The sequence below is a fragment of the Lytechinus variegatus genome, chromosome 1, assembly GCF_018143015.1.
Source record: "Lytechinus variegatus isolate NC3 chromosome 1, Lvar_3.0, whole genome shotgun sequence".
Lineage (NCBI taxonomy): Eukaryota > Metazoa > Echinodermata > Echinoidea > Temnopleuroida > Toxopneustidae > Lytechinus > Lytechinus variegatus.
In genome coordinates this window covers 73565164-73581488 of record NC_054740.1, presented here as the reverse complement: position 1 = coordinate 73581488, position 16325 = coordinate 73565164, and the positions used below count along the sequence as shown (strand labels likewise).

General features: G+C 35.6%; 1 protein-coding gene across 1 annotated transcript; it reads right to left on the bottom strand.

The window, feature by feature from the left end:
* Positions 1-8629: 8629 nt before the first annotated feature.
* On the bottom strand, positions 8630-16325 carry LOC121406541 (trace amine-associated receptor 7e-like). Its single transcript, XM_041597552.1, has 3 exons — positions 16164-16325; positions 10152-10519; positions 8630-9627 (listed from the first exon to the last, which is right to left on the bottom strand). The coding sequence occupies exons 2-3, from the start codon at positions 10513-10515 to the stop codon at positions 8636-8638; spliced, it is 1356 nt and encodes a 451-aa protein (XP_041453486.1). The 5' UTR covers positions 10516-10519; positions 16164-16325; the 3' UTR covers positions 8630-8635.

Genomic DNA, 16325 nt, shown 5'->3' with positions numbered 1-16325 from the left:
CAAGAGGACCTTTTCACAAGCGCGTGACAAATCCAGGTCGAAAGCAGGTATACGCTTTCCACATGCAAGCTTCACGCGTCTGCAGTATTTGTCTTGTGCGGCTTTCCATAGTGATAGCGTCGAGCTGGAGGTTTGACGATTTCATGAAACGAGCCCCCAGTAATCCAGAAAAAACGGACTATTTAACGTGACAAAAGACGCCATGCAATGTAAATGAACGACTAGTTTAACCTTTCAAAAGACAAACATTGAAAAGATTGTAAGCATTCCAGTTTAAATAGATGACGCTTTTGATAACGAAGTTGCACAATACTATCCGACTACAGCAACGTGACAACGTTGTTTTGTTTTTGCTGCGTGCAAGAAAAGAGACACAATCGGCCGGCCTCGTCTCCCTGGCCTCGTCTGTATAGTTATTCCACAGACCTGTCCAAGGTTATTTTGGGATAGCTTAGTGCTTTAGACTTTCTTTAATCCATTAATGGAATGCCATTATGATTGTGTACATGTATCAGTGGCGCAATGTGCCCCCAGAAATTTGAGGGGCCACAACATGACATGTCAGGTTCGGGGCCGCGTTTCTTTCAAATAGCGATCGAGAGTAAGCGAGTAAGTGGAAGCTGAAGTTGTCCATTCTAGAATAAAAAAATCTAAGTTTGTAAAAGATTTTGCCACATATTATTCAACAGACATTATAATTTTCACAATTTTAAATTTTCTTATCTTCTCTTCCTCTTTTTTTTCTTGATGGTCGTAGCCTTTTCTCATTTATATTATATTTTTTGTTATATTCACTCTCATTTAATTTGATAAAATTTGCTTTCATTTAATTCAAATTGTGTTCATATATTTATTAAGTTACTTATTCATTAATTTATTTATTCATCTCTTAAAGTTGATAACCACAATCAAACGTTGACTTTCTTTTCAAAGTTTATTTATTTATTCATTTACTTATTTGTTTATTTAGTTTGTTATACTTACTTTATTTTGTATTTATTGGGGGACCACCTTACCCCCATCCGTATGACAATGAACGTGATACTGATCAGTAAAGTTATATCATGATGACGCCATATTTTTAACAAGAGGATTACACAGTGCACGGTTTCCTTAAAATGTCAGACCTCTACCCATTTACGTAAGTACCGACTTTTAACAGAACTAGTTACACATTCAAGAAATTTAATTTTTTCCTTGCTCCATTCGCTCGCTCGCAAATTGTCGGAAAAGACTATATCGCCCCATATTTTTTTTAACATATTACGCCATCGGTAATGTTACAAGGAACGTGTATGTATATTTTGAAATACATTCTGCTTCTCGTACCCCTTGGCCTTCTATGTCCCTTCTTCGCACTTGGCATAATTTACGATTCAATTAAAATCGTCAGTTCCCCCTTTCCCCTTTCCCCGCCGATACGATAAGGGATAGAATGGCACGTGGCAGTGCTCCATTGAACGACTACATTAAATTCTCCTTTTGTTCAATTATGTTCCCACACGGAGTCATTTGTCCTGAAAGGACAAGTCCACCCCAACAAAAACTTGATTGGAATAAAAAGAGAAAAATTCAACTAGCATAACACTGAAAATTTCATCAAAATCGGATGTAAAATAAGAAAGTTATGGCATTTTAAATTTTCGCTTATTTTCAACGAAATAGTTATATGAACGAGCCAGTTACATCCAAATGAGAGAGTTGATGACATCATTCACTCACTGTATTTCTTTTGTATTTTATTATATGAAATATTTCTATTTTCTCGTCATTGTCATGTGAAATGAAGTTTCATTCCTCTCGGAACACGTGGAATTCCATTATTTTTAACATTTTGTGCTTCAGGGCTGGCAAGGATGTCCTAAATCGTCAAATTCGTAAAAATTGAAATATTGTATAATTCAAACAATAAAAAACAAGAGACAGTGAGTGAGTGACATCATCGACTTTCTCATTTTGATGTGACTGGCTCGTTCATATAACTATATTGTTGAAATAATCGAAACTTTGAAATGTCATAACTTTCTTATTTACATCCGATTTTGATGAAATTTTCAGCATTGTGCTTGTCTGATTTTTCTCTATTGATTCAAATAAACATTTTTCTGACGTGGACTTGACCTTTAAGACTTAATTCGAACATTCCAATTTTATAAAAGAAAAATTCCATGTCAGAATGCCACAAATAATGTGGTAAACTACACCACAGGATATTAAAGAGCTAAAAATATATCGCACGATGCTGAGATTCAACTACAACAATAGATGTCGCTTGCGGTCGATTTTCAATTAAGTTTTTTTTATATATATATATATTGATTTCATTGTAGTGCTTGATTAATAAAATTGAATTACTTCGGAATCATTCACGCATCCTTTATCCATGCCCATATTTCAACATGATAGCTATATAAGGTCAGAACATCTTACACTTCGAAGAATCAATAGAGCTGCTCACGTTGAAAATGAGATTGACTGATATGACTCCAAGTCCCACATTCCAAGAGAGAGAGAGAGTGAGTGAGAGAGGCCGGGAGTTATCCCCCTTTTGCCGATAGCCAGATTGATAATAAGTTATTAATACATTCTCGATCTGAAATCGTGCTTTAAGCTCCTCTTAAGGACGTTCCACAGTTGTAATGAATTTCATGTCATTTTCACCGAATTTTGCACAGAGTTACTTTATCCCCTAATTATTCCAAATATGCAGAAATCAACATGCACAGCAAAAACTGTGGTGTTAACCGATGTACATACAGCACCACACCAGTTATTTTACACCGGTGTTAAATTGGTGGTGTTAGTTTTACAACTGTAGGTGTTATTACAACACATATGGTTGTAACATTTACACTCTTCGGTGTTATGTTCAATCTCTAGGGTGATATTTTAACCCACCAATTGGTGTCAGTTTTAACACCACAGTTTTTACAGTGTGTGTTCATGTGCTGAATGAACCCATTCAAGAGATAGATTTTTCATATAATTTACATAAACATGATAGAGTACAAATAGAAGAAGGCCAAGAATACTACCTTGTGGAATTCCACAGGCAAATGGCCTCGTTAGAAAATCTGATTCATTAATGGCAACAAATTGTATTTTGTCAGTGAGATAACTCCTGAACCACTGAAAAGCTTTCCCTCTGATACCGTAAATTGATAGTTTATATAAGGTATTTCATGATCTTTTGTATCAAATGCTTCTGAAAAGTCAAGAAACATCCCTACGGCATGTTCCGAATTGTAAAAAGATGTGTTAGTTTTAATGCTAAGATAGTATGACTTGTACTGTGTTTTTCTGTAAATTTATCATCACGTATAATACTTTACTTTTTTAATAAAAATCAACTGTCCTTTTGTGAAGTATTCTCTCAAGAATTTTCGAGAATGAGTTCAATGAGATATTAAATATAACGAAGCAGAGGATCAGCAATAGAATGCAGAATGTTTTCACAACTCTTTTTGTAGATTTTTAATGCCATTATAGCAATAGTCTTTTCTGCCTTTAAATTAGTTACGATCCTAATTAATTCTTGTCTATGAACTGAAAAAAGGAACCATTGAACTATCATTTAGTTTATCAAAAAAAATCTCTAAATACTTTTCTACAGATATGATATTTTCAGCTAACTTTTGGCCGATTTCAAACATAGATCCACTTACATGTACATGTAATTTATTAACATCATTAGGCTTGTTACTTTTGTTAACTGCCCCGTTTATGGTTATCCAAGTATTTTTAAGCTCGTCAAATAATTGTAGTTTTTCTCCATAATATGCGAAGAAGTATCATGAAATTAAGGGTAACGAATATGATTGTATGAAAGCATATTCAACAAACAGGAGACACGCAGTTTGTCGCAGTAAATAAGTGTATCATTGAAAGTGTAAAAATGAAATCAGGCGTCCCACATGGTTTCATATGTGGTCCATTAATATTTTGTATTTTTATAAATGATGTATGTAACTTGAGTTTGGATGTTAATTCCAAAATGTGTCTGAAGTTGATGATACTGCTCTTTTCTGCCATGATGTATTCTCTAAGGAGGATCAAAAGAGCTGCAAAGTGGTTTTTGTATTATCTGCAACTCGCTCGATCTTAACGGTATGCATGTATCCAAAAAAGATAAAAAGTCATGGCCTTTGGTCATAGGAAAAGATTGAGAAATGAGGCTTTAATGATGAACCTATAAAAACTGTTAATATAATCAAATACTTAGGTGTAACACTTGACTCTGGTATGATATGGGGAGAACATGTATCTAGTATTATTGTTAACTCGTACGATAGGTTTTGTAACGAGAATCAAACAATTCCGCCTAGGATTCTTAATAATTTATATTTTGCCATGATTTTACCTAACATTGATCATTGTTGTACATCTTGGGGAAGCAGTGCAAAAACCTACAAAAGTAAGATAAAAAAAAACTGCAGAAAAAATATGCCCAAATAATTTTGAATTTTGAATTGTTGTCTCCACTCGAATGGCAAACAGTGGAGGAATGTATCAGATATCAATATCGTGTTCTTGCTTTCAAAATACAAACGATTTAGCACCAGCATATCTGGAACTGCTTATCTGCAAACGTTTTTTTTTTAATTGTAATTATTAAATCATTCAGTTCAAAATCATACATACAATAGTATATTAACAAAACACTGTTCACAAAGTCAAATAAATAATTATTCATAATACAAAAAAATTGTACACACACAAAAAAAATACAGAATATAACATTCGAGTCATCAAGAACAAAGTAAATACTTAAGTCTGTAGAAAGAAAAAATAGATATAACAACAAAATAATTCATAGCGACGCAATTGAACTGAATGAGTAAACGAAGTAAAAAGCCCTCCCATCCCAACTCCCCCCCCCCCCCATCCCATCCATGTAATGTAACTTATCAAAAACGATATTCTGATTAATTTCCCCTTCAAATACCCTGCCCAAGGACGGATTATAAAAGAAAATCTTTTGAATATGTTGCTGTCGTTTTATTCATTTCACTCCCTTGTGATATACTAAAATTCACGTCCCTCCATGCGTTAAAATTCTGACTGTCAGACATGTAATTACACTGAATAACTTGATGTAATGATTCCATGATACTAGTTGATTCACTCTATTAATGTATTCTGTTTTACTTAATTGTATGTTACATACATTGAATTGCTATAATCATGATAATGTTGCGTTATTTGTTACACTGCAGGGCACCTTTGGAAAGCGGTTTTGCACAACAGGCCTACACGGCAGTATAAAGTAAAGGAGAAAAAATAGATGAATAAATGAATAAGTAAATAAATGAATAAATAAACAAAAAATAACTCTTGCATTCTCTCATTTTTTACGTATCTTTGACCCCTAAGAAACCAATGACTTAATACGGACATCAATTTTTTGGTACAAAGGGAATTCTTTACAGGACTCGACAGTTAAATGTATAGATAGCCTGAACAATATTTTTACTATTTAATTATAGCTTTCGAGAAATTAGTCTGTAAGTTCTTGGAATTTATTGAATGCTGGAGAAGCTTAAGTAAAATTCTCACAATGACAAGTAATTTTAATATCACATTATATTTGTTTGTTTATCATTTCAATATCTTGGTTATTGTTTGAACAATTTTTGTGCCATTATTTCCTTAATAAACCATTTACTATCTCTTATCTTTCACCAATAAATCTGCATGATGTCCGTATGAACAGTAAAAAGGGATTCATCCAATATTGGTTACTTACGTTAATAGGTCCATTGCATACCCCTGTGGTACCAAAATTTAATATGTTTAAAGTGGTAATACATGCCGTTGCCGTGATATTATCATTAAAATATTATTTATATTTAGAAAAAATTACAGAAAAATGTGTCTTTCCATTTCCTTCAGTAATTGTTTAATCTTGATGCAACTGTTTTGAGTGCCGGGGGTACGCTATCAATCTGTCGTTATCTTGTCCGTTCCTGTACTCATGGTAAAACAATAAAAAAATGTCTTTATTTTGCTATAAATGATTTAAAGTCTTGTCCATAATAATTTCATTGCATTGGGTCTATATCCAGTTAATGTTTTGATTTATTCATATAGATCCATAAAGCACGTACGAATATTAAATATAAACGTTGCCACTTTACACAATTTATGATGCATGATCATGATCATGGAAAAATAGCATGAGCACACGCTTCTCTCACGAACCTGCCTTGCCTGCTTCACAATGGACAATACTGTGGTTATCAATAAACGTGAGGTTTAGAAGTATAGGTTATAAAATAAAATGGATCAAAGCGGAGTAGAAAGAGAGGGCTTATGTCGAAAGGGTGGGTGCTGTCGCGTTAGGGTGCGTCAACGCGAACGCGAAGATTCGTCCAAAGCCCCCCCCCCCCCCCCCGTTTGGCCGAAAGGGTGCGTTGGGAGCGCCACGTCGCGTCGCGTTCACTGGAACGCGCCCTTTCGTCCAAAGCCCCCCCCCCCCCGTTTTGGACGAAAGGGTGTGTTTAATAATAATGAATAAATAAATACAAATATTTATAAGAAAGCTGAATATAAGGTATTGTGTCAAACATTGCCAATTTGCACGTAAAATAGTGGATTTTCAATCATTTAAAGCATTGACAATTTGAGGAAAAGAAAGAAAAGTTCAACTAAGAATAATAATGATAATAATAATAATAATAATAATTATGATAATAATAATAATGACAATAATAATAATAAAAATATTAATATTAATAATAATAATGATAATAAAATCAGATACCCACCCTTGCAATAAGCCACTTGGCGCCAATTTTTCACTCCAAATTCATTTCCATAAATTCACTCTTTGGGGTGAAAATTATTATTATTATCATTATTATAAGTATTATCATTATTATTGTTATTATTTTTTTATTATAAGTATTATTATTATTATACAAACAACACACACATATTATTATCATTATACACACAACACGCACACATACACAACAGATACATCTCACAAAATATGCTGAGGCAGGGTCTCAAGTGTAAAATATAGTAAGGTAGGGTCTGAAGAGTTAACCGTTGTGAAAGCTGACCCGACATCAATTTTGGCCTTGCCCTTCCAGGACACATCTGCCGTAAGTTTTATAATTTGGGGGACACCAAATATCTCCAGGTATACGAATGTTTTCCTTTGTAATAAATACACACCTGCAAAGTATAAAATTGAAGGTAAGTTACTTTTTTTATTTGAAAGTACCTTGAAATCAGTCATAATTTTTACATGTATCAATATTACACCATAAAACATTTCCACCGAAAAATCCTCATGCAGCATGCCGTCGTTGTTTTTTTTTTTTTTTACCTAAAAAGAATGTTTGTGCCATATGATGATTTATGTTCCTATGCAAATTTCACATATCACTCGTCTTTTTGTTTGTTCAGCTTTCTTATAAATATTTGTAGTTATTTATTCATTATTATCAAACACACCCTTTCGTCCAAACCGGGGGGCTTTGGACGAAAGGGCGCGTTCCAGTGAACGCGACGTGGCGCTCCCAACGCACCCTTTCGGCCAAACCGGGGGGGGGGGGGGCTTTGGACGAATCTTCGCGTTCGCGTTGACGCACCCTAACGCGACAGCACCCACCCTTTCGAAATAAGCCGAAAGAGAGAGGGGGAGAAGTGGGAGTGGGTTGCATGGAGGAAAATTAAAGGGGTTCAAAGTCAAAAGAAGAGGGCGGGGGCTTAAAAATAACAATCTGTCGCTTGTGAGCTCTATCGGCCTACAACGTCTAGAGCCAATTCCTATCAAAAAGTGTCTTTCTTAAATCAGATTGATTATACTTCAAGGCCTATGCCCTCATCACTGTGTTATATGCATGTTTGTTATGTTTTATTCTGTTTTTTTTATTAAAGATAAACGTAACAAACAAAATATTTATTTTGATATGGGGGTCAATACCCCCCCCCCCCCCCGATTTCGGCCGTTGATTGCGTGATCGCCGCGAAACTTGGCGCGCGTGTAGAGCCGGATGTAAACTGCAAGACTGTATACTAAAATTTTCAAAGAATCAATTGCTTATAATTTTTCTATCAATTAGTTATGCAATAAGCGTATGAAATTTGACCTATTTTTGTGCATGATTTTGCCTTTAACTCAATTTATATAACTTGTAGAATGCTAACTTATACATTTCTAACAAAAATCTACAAAAAATTGCCGAAAAATAATTAATTTTCTATATATCTTGTTTTTTTACATTCGTATGTATTTCTTTTTTCACACCTTTATTTTTCATTGGGTTGTTTTGATGAACTTTGTCGTGGACACATTTGAGATCATAAATAACATGAAATAAAACCATCTAAACCAAGAAAAAAAGTAAAAATAATCATACATTTATTATTTTTGGTTGAAAAACAGAAATTACATTGACTTTGTACACGTAATCACGTTTTTTCTATTTAGCAATTTTGGGACCGACATGCGTTTACAAAATATCGCGTAATTTCGGAATCGCGTTCCAGGGCGTTGCAAGATCTGAAAGTAAAAAGTCAGCCAGCAGCGAGGTCAAAAAAAAAATTGCGCGGCAGCGTATAGTAGCGACGAAATTTGTCGAGGGGGTTCAAATTGACCCCCCCCCCCTCAGATTAATAAGGGTTAAATGACGGATGGGTCGTTAGGCTTATTACTGTCGCTTGTTTCAGGTTTGTTTGTGCTGAATATCGATGATTTCTGGTTGATTTTTCCAGTGAAGAGTTCCTTTGTTGCGCGCCTGAACTGTGGATGCTGTGCAGCGTAGATGAAAGGATTCAAACAACTGTTGTAGAAACCGATGACCGTAAGAACCCGATGAAGTGGAGTATCGATGTATTCCGACCACTCTATGAAACCAACGATGACGCCCAAGAAGGCCACCTGGTTAGGCAACCAACAAACAATGTAGATGATGATGATCTCTAACATGATTTTGAGCACGCGATTCCGAGCGACAACGTGGAAAGAGTTCGTGGAACTGTTATTCTCTCGGAAATTCTTCGATTGACGGTGAAGCTCGAGAGCGATCAGGGACTGCGTTATGAGCATTGTTGCAACCGGTACGACGATCCGAAGACAGAACCAGTAGTAACCCATTGCTGCCAGTTCGTGACGGGACGTCAGAGTCAGGGTGCAGAATCCATACGTTTCGTCAATCCCTGTGACAAAGAAGGAAAACAAAAGCGACAGGCAAGCGAGCAACCAGATGAGGCTGATGACGATGTTCACACGTCGGAAAGTCACGATATGACTGAACCTGAGAGGATAGAGAACGGCGATGTACCTCTCTACGGACATTGCCATCAGGATGTAGGAGGAAGCGGTGACAGTTAACCAGAAAGGAAAGTTCTGGAACATCACTATACACCAAAGCATTCCTGGCCATGAGTGGGGTACGCGGACTGGGGTCGGATAAGGAACGATGGAAACTGATGTCAAGAAGTCAGCTACGGCCAGGCTTCCGATGAGGATGTCGGTTGTTCGGCCAGACGAACGACGGCTGAATATGACCAAGATTACCAATAGGTTACCAAGGATTCCTACAATGGCTGAGATGAGTTGGAGGATGATGTCCCATTGCCACGATAACGGTGCCCAAATCCATTCTGAATCACCTACATTGTGAAAGACCAAAGATTATATTTGAGCAGTATATCACAGAAAACAAAATTAAACAGAAGTCGGAGTTATCAATTTCTTTCTGAAATTTGGAAAATTGTAAACCTACAAGGGTAATCCATTGTTATACTGTGAATAGATATGGCGAAAAAATGGTGAGTGCGGTAGCTTTTTAATAACTTGTGAGTGGCATACTTGAACGGTGATACAGAAAAAAAAGATACAGGAAAATATCAATACATGTACTTAGATTGGGTGGAGGAGCTGCGATACGGAGACTACTAAGAGATTCTATCACATAATGTATTAACATTTATTTTAAGAAAATTATGCATGAGAATAATCTTGTGAAAATTGATAAAGAAACAATTTTGAACAAATCATCAAAAAACAAGTCATGTAGGATCTGTATAAATAGGACGTGATTTGCAACTTTGCTGTTATAATGCCGCCAATGCATTCACCTTTTATCTATCATCGTACGATTTCGATATCAATCTTTCAAGATCAATGCTGTTACCTGAATCGAAGTCTGTGAATTCTGTTGCAGGGTTGAAATCTGATGACGAAATCACTTCGGATGTGTTTTCCTCCTCATCATTGCTGAACCAAAAGCCACTTGTGGTTGTAGCTATCTGGTGCATTCTCTTGGAGACGTCTTCCCCAGGCTCGTCGCCATTTGTAGACAGTGTTACGTCGATGGCGCCATGACTGGTTGCGGAAAGAGATGGCGTGGTGTTCGACGATGCAGTTGAAGTGGGCTCGGCGATGGGCGTGGTCATGTTATATTCTGTTGCTGTCTGAGTGAATGCGGTTCTGATCAGCCCCGGAGATATTGAGAAGACCATCATCAACAACAATGTTTTCGATACGATTGAGGCCATTTCGCTATTTAAGAATATAAATATGCATAATAATAGCATGAATTTTTCAATAACGAGATAGAGCGTCCAACTTCGCCGGTCTCATTATTGATATAATTTTTATCTGAATTTCTAGAATAATCCTCATTACATATAGACCGGTATCTTTTATTTTGTTGTAATGAAGCTGTAAAATGTGTAATCCGTAACACGAAAATATTTCTTTTGACAGGCCTACATAGATATCATATTATATTATAATACTTTCTATTAATTCACTTCCCTAGTTCCCTGACATGTATAATCACGACTTCGCGACGAATGAATATGATACGACTTTGTACTGTATATCCTTTTCCATCAGCAAGAAACCATTAATTGTATATACCCGTCAGAAAATCAATTAGCCAAGCCATGCAATCGTATCCGGGAAACGTGTAAAATCACACGAGGCGTGAATCAGGGTGTATAGCAGCTTCGTGGAATGAACCTTGGAAACTATATACAGGTTATGATCATCTATGCACATTTTAATCTGATATTTTTTTTAGTTTATGGCACTACTTAATTGAAAGAAGCATGTGCATCAACGGATCAATTACAACCGCTTTCCCCGATTTTCCACCTTCCTAAAACTTAGCTAATTTACTACAAGGATCGGATATACTACTCAGTGGCGGACCGGGGTCGGGTGGTCGTTTTTCATTTTGTGCCCATTATTAGCCATGGAAAATGGAAACAACCCATTCCCACGGGGAAAGTAAATATTGTATACGCATAGAGATATTGTCCTAATGTATTAAAGATAATAAAACTCGTTATACCAGTTAAATCTATGTATAAAAGAGAAAAAATTTTGTCATAACTATCGTTGTAATATGAAAAAGAGATCGTTTTGGTGCAGTGGCGTAACTACGGGGGGCATGGGGGGGGCACGTGCCCCCCCAATCGGCTGGCCAAAAAAAAAACGGGGAAAAGGAGAAAAAGAGGGAAAAAGGAAGAGGAATGTATAGTGGGGGAAAGAAGAAATTGTTGTTTATCATAGTGTTATATTATGTTATATAACATAAGAAGCATTTTTTCACAACTTTATTTGCTTAATTGTGTCTTTATTGTTCCTGGCGCTCACATAGACTTTTTAACGAGATATATAAAACTGCTGTACTAAAGCCTCCGGTTTTCAAATCAATATACAACAAAATAATATATTTCCTCGCAATTAGAGTCATTATTGTTTTAAGTAGTGATATATTCTTCTTTTTCATGACTACTGAAAGTTATTGCCCTATTTTAAGGTCTTGATATAAAACATTTCCTATCCGTGCTAACGTTCGCATTACTAGTGGATTGGTGAGATTTCTGCTCTTCATGAACTCCTGAAATCAGTCCTTAAAATGTCAATTTTTCTGATCTGAATATCAAAAAATTTTAGCTCGCGCTTCGCGCTCGCAGTGTTTCATTAGTGAGATGCGTATGATAATCATGATTACAATGACTTCAAAAAGTGCTCCATGTGTTTAGATGTAATTCTAACAAAATCAGCAAGCGCTTGGCACTCGCATTAGATTACTATGAGATATGTATACTCTGACTTAATGGATTCGTAACTATAGTCCTTAAAATATCCATGTTTGGGGTCAATATATACAAAAATTTCAGCTCGCGCTTCGCGCTCGCATCATTTGGTTAGTCAAATACGTAGGGTCTTAGAGAATTCCTACAAACAACTCTTACAATGCCCCTCTTCAGGTCTATATTTCCTAAATTTTCAGCTCGCGCTTTCGCGCTTGCAGTATTTGATTAGTAAGATACGTATGATAATCATTACATAACTACAAAAGGTGCTTCATGACTGTGTTTAGATGTAATTCTAACAAAATAAGCAAAGGATGGCACTAGCATTCGATGACTATATAATCCTTAAAATGTCCTTGTTTAGGGTCAGTATATACAAAATTTTTAGCTCGCGCTTCGCGCTCGCATTGTTTGTTTAACGAGACAGTTAAGTATCATGATCACAAAACAATTTGCTTATAATGTCAATTTTTAGCCCTCAATATCAAAAATTTTCAGCTCGCGCTCGCATTATTTAATCAGTGAGATACATATTCGTTTGATGGCACTGCATGTCCTTAAAATATCTCTATTAGGTCAGTATACCTGACAACTGAGCGCGCTTCGCGCGCTCCCTAAGTGACCCGAAATTTTTGCTGGTGCCCCCCCAATGCCGTGACCCACGGTATGCCACTGTTTTGGTGTATATTTTCAGTTTTCAAAGGGAAGAGTTGAACATCTTTGGCATCACACCTCTTGTTTAGCCAGGGGCAATGGCGGATCTCCATTATATAAACTTTGTAGACATTCAAACGCTCATAACTCTCATTTGTTTGTCCAATGGCATATTGGTAGTGTTGTACCCCCCCCCCCATTTCCGTTTCTGGCGCCCCTGTTTGGCATTGACCCCCCCCCCACCCCTCATTTTATTTCAACGATCTGAACAATAATCATCTTCTGATAATATTTTAGACAGATAGAGGGAAAAGTTTGCATATATTAATTTGTGTTCAAACGTTCGATCATGGACCCATGAAAGAACAGCGGCATTATGTTAATACCGCTGAAGTGGGCAATCCTCCATATTTTATTCGAAGATTTTTCTTTTTCTTCTTGTAATTTGATTATGTATATAATTTGTTTTATATGGAAATAAATGCAAACAAACAATCATGTCCACGTTGTTAATTGATTTCGATTACAAACATTGGATATACTTTAAAATATTATATTTTGTTTATGTAAATGTACATGCTCTTTTTTGCATTCTTTGGTACCACTGACGTAGAGCTGGGCCCATGAACCCCCCCCCCCCAAAAAAAAAACGTTAAAAAAGTTTCCCAACCAATAAAGAGGGACAGAAAAGAAAAGGAAGGGGGAAGGGTGGAATTTTATATATTTGATCTTCTGAATATTATGCGTATACGTGAAAATTTATCACAAAATAATATTTTTTTAATTCAAACGGTCAAAATATTTTGCTCGCTCGCAGCCTTTTCGATATTTTTCACCATACGCCATGACTGGTCCCCTAAATTTGTTTGGCCCATTAAGTCATTGGTTGGAACGAAATCAATTAAATTAGACATTAAAACAGGAATCTTACCTTTCTCTCAATAGACTTCAGATCGCATCTTTTAGAACCCAACTGTCTTATGTAATATCATCTTTAATTTCATCTGACAATGAATTCAATATTCAAAATATTATCGATCTATATTATCATCATCCTAACACACACCTATATAGGACATGGAGACCGTGCATTTTCATCTGTTGCTCCATACCTCTGGAACTCATTTCTTAACTACGTGAAATTGAAAACTGAACTCTTCAAATCGTCTCTCAAAACTCTTCTATATTATGTAGTAAATAGCTCAATTGGATGAGCCTGCGCCTATGAATGCTTTTGAAGAGAAATTTGGTACTCAATATGATTGTTGTGGGGGTTGTGGGTCGTCATCATCATCTTTACTGACACATCAAAACTTATAGAGATCTTAAAGGACAAGTCCACCCCAACAAAAACTTGACTTGAATAAAAAGAGAAAAATTCAACAAGCATAACACTGATAATCTCATCAAAATCGGATGTAACATAAGAAAGTTATGGCATTTTAAAATTTCGCTTCATTTCACAAAACAGTTATGTGCACATCTCGGTCGGTATGCAAATGAGGAACTGATGACATCACTCACTCAGTATTTCTTTTGTATTTTATTATATGAAACATGAAATATTTTTATTTTCTCGTCATTGTAATGTGAAATGAATTTTCATTCCTCCCTGAACACGTGGAATTCCATTATTTAAACATTTTGTGCTTCAGGCAAGGAGGTCCTAATCGTCAAATTTGTAAAAATTGAAATATTGTATAATTCAAACAATAAAAGACAAAAGAAATAGTGAGTGAGTGACATCATCGACTCTCTCATTCGGATGTAACTGGCACGTTCATATAACTATTTTGTTAGAAATAAGCGAAACTTTGAAATGTCATAACTCTTATTTTACATCCGATTTTGATGAAATTTTCAGCATTGTGCTTGTCTGATTTTTCTCTATTGATTTAAATCAACATTTTTCTGAAGTAGACTTGACCTTTAAATTCAAATGTCTTTCTGGGCATCAGAGCACTCATTTATTGACCTTACATCGATGTGCAGGTATATCAGTATATTATAATTTTATGATATGTATCGCGGAAAACCATTTATCTTTACGACGAAAAGTTTATTGTTGTGCATTTTAAAGATCCGTGTTGTACTGTTTTTCTGAATTGTCGTTGCTTGGTAAAATTGGGGTATTCCCTTCTTGTATCATTATACTGGTATTATTCCTTTTCTTCATAATTTATTATTGAAGTCTAATATGATTTTCTTCTCTAGAGGGACATATATCCATTTCCATGATCATGGCCATTTGGTTAGTTGTTATCCCAGTTTCAGAGCAAAAAGGGCCTCTCGGTTTCATAATTTCGAAGGTGTATATATGCTCCGTTAAATTCTGATTAAGATCGTCCGAATTTGCAAATGGCAAATCAACAACACGTAGCAACTTGTAAATTAAAGAATTTTGTTAACTGTGTATTCAATCACCATATTTTGTCAACAAATTTTCAGAGCAGGCATTTACCGTTTCAAATATGGCTTTTCATAAACGGCGGGTGCAAAACTTACTATTTTACGTGCTATATAATATGCATGATATAATTCTCGGTCTTTGTCAGTTTTCGATTGTCAAATTTAAATGTATTCATTCATATCATTTTTGTTGTATGAGGATATTAATTTTTCATTGATTTATCAATAAAATGCAGAATCTCCAGTAAAAAATGATGATAAAATAGAACCATAAAAAATTATAAACATCAAACATTTCAATCAAACAATTTTTGGTGAATCGTGATAAATTAAAAGACTATTTGATTTTATCCTTCTTATTCTCTTTTGTTTAAACTAAGAAACTCCTGATCTATAAGAAGAACGAATATCAATTTGTCTTTTATTTACAAAATATATATGTCTCTCATTTCATAATAGACCCATAATGAGTGAATATTCGAGCTGATGCGATATATTAATTTCGACATTGTAATTGCCTTTGCATTTTCTAGATCTGATTTGTCTGTTAACATGCCAAAAATTATTAAGTAATGTCCATTCAGTCAACACCCTCGCTTCGCCCTCTCGTATAATTAAAAAATATTTTCCGAGATATACATTATGTCACCGTAATTGAATATGACGATAACATTGGCAAGAAACAGGCCCATGAATAAAAAAAATATGAAAAGTCGTGTGATATTGATTTATAAATGAAATTTCATGAGCTATAGGGGCCGCGGAACCAGTGGGGGTGGCTTCAGCCCCCACTTTTTTTTTCAAAAACCGCTGTACAAAAACATGAGAATGACTATCTGATTATGAGTTTTTGGCATGGTCCGCCCCCACTTTAAAAACCGTTCTGCGACTCCATCTGAGCAAGACACATAAAATGATATCATTAATTGAAATTATTGGGTTTTTTCGGGGGCACTAAGAGAGTCAACCAACCCCTTGCTGTGTTCTTACAAGTTCACAAGAAAACGAACAATGCAATAGTTTGCACTTACCTTAGATACTTTCGAATAATTGGAGGGTGATAACTCTCTAACCTTTATCCGGATCCTGTAGTTTCTCTCTGTCTCTGTAAGGCATAACTGAAAATGCATCAACTCTCTATCGGCATTTTATACCTCCCTACCTACCTGTCAATATCGAACAGCACGCGCAGA